Below are 6,604 nucleotides of genomic sequence, written 5' to 3' on the forward strand. Positions count from 1 at the left end.
TTCCTTTTTTATTACTGATCTCTGTGATCTTCCTTTTGTTATCTTTAAATTATTTTATTAATAAAAAAATCAACTCTCACAGAAGACACGGCTTAAAGAATGTTACCACTTTAAAGTCATAATAAGTTCATACCCAACCTGAAATTCAGCATACTAATTAACATGATCATGATGATGTGCTAGCTCTCTCACATGCACATAGGGTCAATGTCATGAGTAACCTTTTCGCATATGAACTCTTGCATGCAAACATCAATTACTTAATTAGCAATGCAAAATCTCACATCCATATCCATAACTTGAAGATGATCATGATTCAACTGAAACTGATTTTTTGTTTTTGTTTTTGTAGTTTCTGTCTGTATGTTCTATCAGTAATACACAATCAAGTCCTTGGAAAAATAATGAAAAAGATTTACATAACTCACGCACGCTTCACATATTTTGTACAATTTCGTGTTATGATCAACCTTGGTAGCTATGATGTGAGGTGATGCCACAAGAATCATTCAATCATCATAGATATCTACCTCTCTTCATTTTCTGAGATCAATCTCAACCATAACGTCGTTTTCAAAGCTAACTGGGACACATGGCTGGGCTATAATGCTTGCACCGACACCCTCATGAACACGAGTTCACAACAATTCATCACTTAAATCAAAAAAACCCTACTTCAGCTTCACACCCATTGTGTAAATATGTATAAGGGAGAGTAGCATCACGTATATATTTACGTACATACACATACATATACATATATATTATATATTAAAAACCATTTTTTAGTGTTTTTGTTTAGTAGCCAAAAGTGAATGAAAACCACTTTGTGTAATAGTGACTCATTTAAGCAAACCTTGAAATTGAGCTTCTCCACATATATGGATAGACATTATGATGAGTTATCTTGTGACATGTTTTGTGAATCTTTTTCCCGTTTTCGGTTGTTATAGTTAGGAACATCAAATTATATATATATAAAATATTTTTATCTCTCTACACCTACTACAAGAATAGAATCTCTATGAAAGCATCATTATGGGATCAACATTGGTCCTCTCTCAATTATATTGCATGACAAATAAAAAAGTAACACATAATTATTTGCCTATTTCGAAATAAAAACAGCAAGAATATCCTACAACCAATTTTTTTTCTTCTTTTTGTTGTTGATTCTTTTCATTACTTTGGCTTGAATAGGTAATTGAAATAAAGAATATGAGATATATATATATATATATATGATAAACATGGTAAAGCCAAGCACAAGAAGCATAAAGTATGGATATAAATTAATGGTGAAGATATATAAATTGAGAGTTCTTAGAACAAACCTCTTAAATTAAGCTTTGGTTGAAGAGAAGAAGAAAGACAATAAAAGCTAGAGCTAATATACTACATCTCTTCTCTTCTGAGCTTGTTGAGAAGAGCTGTGATTAGAGCATCTCTCTTGTCAGCCCTAACTTCTTCCCTAATCCTTCTTTGATCTTCCCTCTCTCTCCATCTCTGGTCCATCATCATCCTCTCATTCTCCAATGCCTCCATGGTTTGCCTCCACTCCATCTCCTTCATCCTCCTCTCATTCTCCCTCGCCTCAAACGCCTCCATCCACTGTGCCTCCATCTGCATCTGTTGCCTCATGAACTCCTCCATTATCTCCTTCAAACTCTCCATATTGCTACTGCTACCACCTCCAATTACCATCTTCCCCTTCTTCTTCTTTTTCATCATGCTACCCTTCTGATCTCCCTCACTCTCTTCATTTCCCTCTTCCTCATCCTCCGATGAAAGCTGCACCCCCTTCTTCTTCGACCCTCCTTCTGCTTCTGCCCACAACATTCTCTGCATCCTTGATGTGAAAATCCCTTGAAGCTCATTGTAAAACGGGAACTGCTGCCTCATCGCCTCTGTCTCTATCGCTTCACACCCCTTTAAATCTCAACAACAAAAAAAGTAGTACTATCACTACACAAACCCCATTAAGAAAAACTCATAACATGTATAAAAACCACATCGCCAACACACATTTTTGAATCAAAATATACATATATTAATTAAACCAGCGATCAAATGAATTCTATTAAATTCTTGAAAATCCCCACCTGCTAGATATATATCAACTGAAATCATAAACAAGTGATAGTCTTAAACCACACAACGATCGAAATCATGAACACGTGGTAGTCTTAAACCAGATATTAATCAGAATCGTGAACATGTGGTAGTCTTGAACCAGATACTGATTAGAATTTATAAACACGTGATAGGCCAGGATAGAAAAGGACAAAGATATGCGATTCTTAAGAAGAAGAACATGAGTTTTATTTGGGTTGATGTGATTAATATGACATGTATAAATGAATGGATGAATGTTATAAAAATACCTTATAGCGGGTAACGAGGTTTTTCCACTTGCACTTGCACTGTTCTGCACTTCTATGGAAACCCTTTTCCTTCATCCGGTTGGAGATGACTTCCCAAAGCTGTTTGTTCCTCTTTGTCTCCATGAAAGTCTGATCCAGCTCCGCACGGATCACGAGGAACTCTTTTGTCTCCTGGATGCTCCATTGGGGAAACCTATCCGTGGCATCCACGTTAGCACTGGTTGTGATGTTGTGAGGGTGGTGATGCTGCTGTTGCTGTTGATGTTGCTGTTGATGTTGCTGCTGCCGGTGATGGTGATGGTGATGGAGATGATGACCCTCCATGAAAAATTGAAAACGAAAACAAAAACTAAAGATCGAGAGACTCAAATCCAATACAGAAGAGGAAGAAGGAGAAGAGGTGGCTCTGAATGATCTAGAAAAAAGTTATTGAAGAGTGTATTTTGGTTATGGAGGAGAGAGAGAGAGAAGCAAAAGATGAGAGAGAAAAAGATGAGGAGAATATATATGTAGGTATAGGTGTGGTGTGAACATCAGGTGTGAATCGCGTAATAAAGAAGAGAAAAAAAAAACAAAGAGATTTTCTTTAGCTTAGTTGTCCAAGCCAAAGTGTTTCTTTATTTCAAGGACGAAATCTTAGAAATCAAAAAATTAAAGCTATCTATATTGTTTTTTTATTCCTAAATAATAACACCAAGATTGCTTCAGCTACTTCTAATAATCTTATATCACTTTTAATAATCTCATATGCCTTAAAATCAAAGTTAATAATAATTTATATATACATTTTTTTCTTTAATTAATTAATATATCTTTTAAGAACAAACTCGTCATAAATTTTAAATTTTAAAACTGATATCATCTAACAATATTATCTCAAAACACTTGATTAATTAGAAAAAATTATTATAAACTAGGAACATTTTCTTCAAAGGACTTACTAATCTCACAAAAAATTATTATAATCGATATTTAATCGATTAATTAGGCGTGTGATGCTTAAAAAAATGAAATTTTCTTCTTTTTAATTTTATTTTATTAATTTGAATTCTATGAGACTCATCTCTCTACGCGGAAACTGTCTCTGTTTCGCTTTATATTAAACTTTCTTTATTTTATTGCGTTCCCATTGCGTCAAAGTTTCGTCACGCTGACACCAAAAGTATCCCTCCGCGGCTTATTTAATACATATTTACTATTCACTAAGAAATTGGAAAAATGCATTTTTCTTATTTTTTAATAAAACAATAATTGTTTGAATTATAAAATGAATGTAAAAATGAAAAAAGAGTGAAAACCTATAATGAGTTTTCCTTTTATCGTAATAGAAATAAATGATAGATTTGATGGTATTTATTTAATGTATATTTGTAGTATTATTGTGCAATGAGAGATTTAATTTAATTATGTTTAAAGAAATAATATTAAAGGTTCTTGCATTTGCTTTTATTGTGTTTTGTGTAATGCTTTATATAACTTTCTGCGCGTTCTTTTTTGGCCCTCGTGGGATGGTGACATAGAAAGGAGTTGGCGAGTGTAATAGCAGGATCTAACCCTCAAATTTAGCATACAATTTTTTATTTTTTATTTTTTGCATGGATTTCCAAAATTCTAAAGTTTCACTTTAAATTCAAAAACTATTCCTTCCTAACTACCCCGCGCCTTTCTTTTTTTCTTTTTAACTTCATATTCACTTAATTAAAATTTAAGAAATTCATAAATTATATAATTTAATTAGGATTTTATGAAAAAAAATGAAAATTTTTATCTTTTTTATTTTTTATTTATTGATTGATTCACTTCTTTTTCTTTCTATCTCTTCTAATTTATTGATTAGTTCATTTTTATTTTTTTTATAAAAGCAAGTTGATTGACGAGTTAAAAAAAAATTAAAGATGAAGAATATAAAAAAAAATACAAATTAACTCACGAGTTGAAAACGGAAAGATAAAAATAATAATCATATCGTTTTATTAATGGTAAAAATAAAACAGCAAAGTACTTGAACGAAAATAAAATATATTTTGAACTCTCGATTATTTTTTTTATAAAAATTAATAAAAAAAATACTCAAATCTGTAAAATATTTAAAAATTAATTACAAATATAATATAACACTTAATATTTTCACTCGAATTCAAATTTAAATTTTGAATCTAATTAAATTAAATCTAATTCTTTTTTCAATATAATATCACTACAATTCAATAGTAAAACTTGCAAACAATTAAGAAGAATTAGGTTTTCATTGAATACAAACATCATTACGAAATATTAGATTAAATCCATTTTTTTAATCTTTTTGCACTATATATATAGTCATGAATATGGAAAACCATGGCATTTTTGTCAATTTTCTAGGTTTATATACAATTTTGTTATCATTAAAATAATGTGTATAAATTATTATCATTCATTTATCTACTAAATTTAAAAAAAAAAAATTACCAAGAAAAGACACTAGCAATTAGCACACTATTGTGAAGTGACTAAAGGGAATTTAGGTTAATAATTTAGGTTAATAACCAACTTAATTTAGACTAAGTCCAAGTATCCTTTCACCTACAAACACCCAAAATGAAAAAACTAAACTCTTGATTATCCGGTATTATGAATGCACAAACCTTAGATACCCATTATTATTTATTTATTTATTTATTTCAGTATTAATCATATTATATCCTTTAGTTTGATGTTTCTAATATGGTTACATATTGAAGCTTCGTTTTAACTTTGTTTTGTATTCTTTGTAAGCTCACCTAAATTTTTGTGAAAAGTTTGTTGGAGATCCCACATCGACTAGAGATTTGAGTCTTTCATAGTATATAAGTGGGTGCAAACCTCACCCTATTGAGCCGGTTTTATGGGGTTGAGTTAGGCTTAAAGTTCACTTCGTAATAAGATCAAAAACATCCTTCAAATACTTTTATTTATTATCCTTTTATTTATTATCGATAAAAAAATATTTACACCAATCATAACCATTTACATGGAGAATAAAGTGTATTCAGCTATTTTAGACAGTATTCTTTAGAATTTCGGATCGGTTCAACGTTTTAACCTTTTTTATTTTGACGTAACTTTCGTAACAATGAACTAGCTAGATCATAAATAAATTAATACATAATATTAAAATAAAAATATTAGTTCATGTAATAGTACACTTTAGGTCAATGTTTTGAACAAGTTCCCTTTCATGGTCTATAAAACCTAATGCACATTGCTTAAATTTATAAAACATAAACAGTTTCACAATATAAAAAAAATAAAAGCATTAATTATATATATATATATATAATTTTTAAATATTGAAAATCTCATATCAATTAAAAATAAAACATTTTATAATATATAACTAGATTTAAATCCTCATGTGTAAAATTGAATTAAACTTAAATTAATTTTTAAAACTATTTAGAACAAATATTTTAAAGGAATCTCTTTTATAAGATTAAATTAAATTCAAATTTATTTTTTAATATTAAAAAATTAAATTTATTGATTCAATAAATCATTATTATGGATGGGGTTGATTTTTGATTTTCTGTATTCATGTTTAAAATATTGACTCAATGGAGAATTTCGTCTTAATATAATTTAATAGTTTGGGAAATCCTTATAAAAATAATTAAAAGATACTAATGACATCTTAAAAAAAGTAAATCACTAGTTTTTCTTGTATACCTGTTTTATAAGTTATCGTCGAATTATTTTCTACTTTTACTTTAATTTTTCCTCCAAATATTCAATGATGAAGACATGTAATAAAGCAAAATTATACAATGATATTTAAAGTTACTCATCACTTAAATTATTATCCAACGCTAATATTTTTAATACTTGAAATTTAATATTATTTTTCTTTATTTTTGCATTTAATTATGATACAAACAAACAAAAATAAACTTTTATAGTTGCTAATGAAATATTTCGACTGAGAAATTTATAAGTTTTTATTCTTCAAAATTAAACAAAAATTTACAACAACAATTCATACACTCTGATAAACCAACCTGATAATACCCTTTATAATAGTTTTAAACCTAAGTTATTAAAGATGAATAGTAAAATAAAAATAAAAATGCATTAATTGTGGCGTAGACCATGGTAGAATTTGTAGGAGGTGAAGTACATTAGCTACCTCGTCTCTTTGGACTAATAAAAAGACGACACGTTGGAGTTCCATGGGTGTGTAGGTTAAGGTTGGTGAAACACCTGTC

At 29.2% G+C, this 6,604-nt stretch overlaps 1 protein-coding gene across 2 annotated transcripts; it reads right to left on the minus strand.

Moving 5' to 3' along the window:
* Positions 1 to 295: 295 nt before the first annotated feature.
* Positions 296 to 3,020, minus strand: LOC137826273 (trihelix transcription factor GT-3b-like). Of its 2 annotated transcripts, XR_011083471.1 has the most exons (3): positions 2,385 to 3,020; positions 1,335 to 1,929; positions 296 to 654 (listed from the first exon to the last, which is right to left on the minus strand). XR_011083471.1 is itself a non-coding variant. In XM_068632181.1 (2 exons), the coding sequence occupies exons 1-2, from the start codon at positions 2,706 to 2,708 to the stop codon at positions 1,396 to 1,398; spliced, it is 858 nt and encodes a 285-aa protein (XP_068488282.1). In that variant the 5' UTR covers positions 2,709 to 2,882; the 3' UTR covers positions 1,269 to 1,395. The 2 variants fall into 2 exon arrangements, 1 of the variants encoding a protein (XP_068488282.1); XM_068632181.1 differs by lacking the exon at positions 296 to 654 and having other exon boundaries at positions 1,269 to 1,929; positions 2,385 to 2,882.
* Positions 3,021 to 6,604: the final 3,584 nt, after the last annotated feature.

Source organism: Phaseolus vulgaris, chromosome 8 (assembly GCF_000499845.2).
Source record: "Phaseolus vulgaris cultivar G19833 chromosome 8, P. vulgaris v2.0, whole genome shotgun sequence".
Lineage (NCBI taxonomy): Eukaryota > Viridiplantae > Streptophyta > Magnoliopsida > Fabales > Fabaceae > Phaseolus > Phaseolus vulgaris.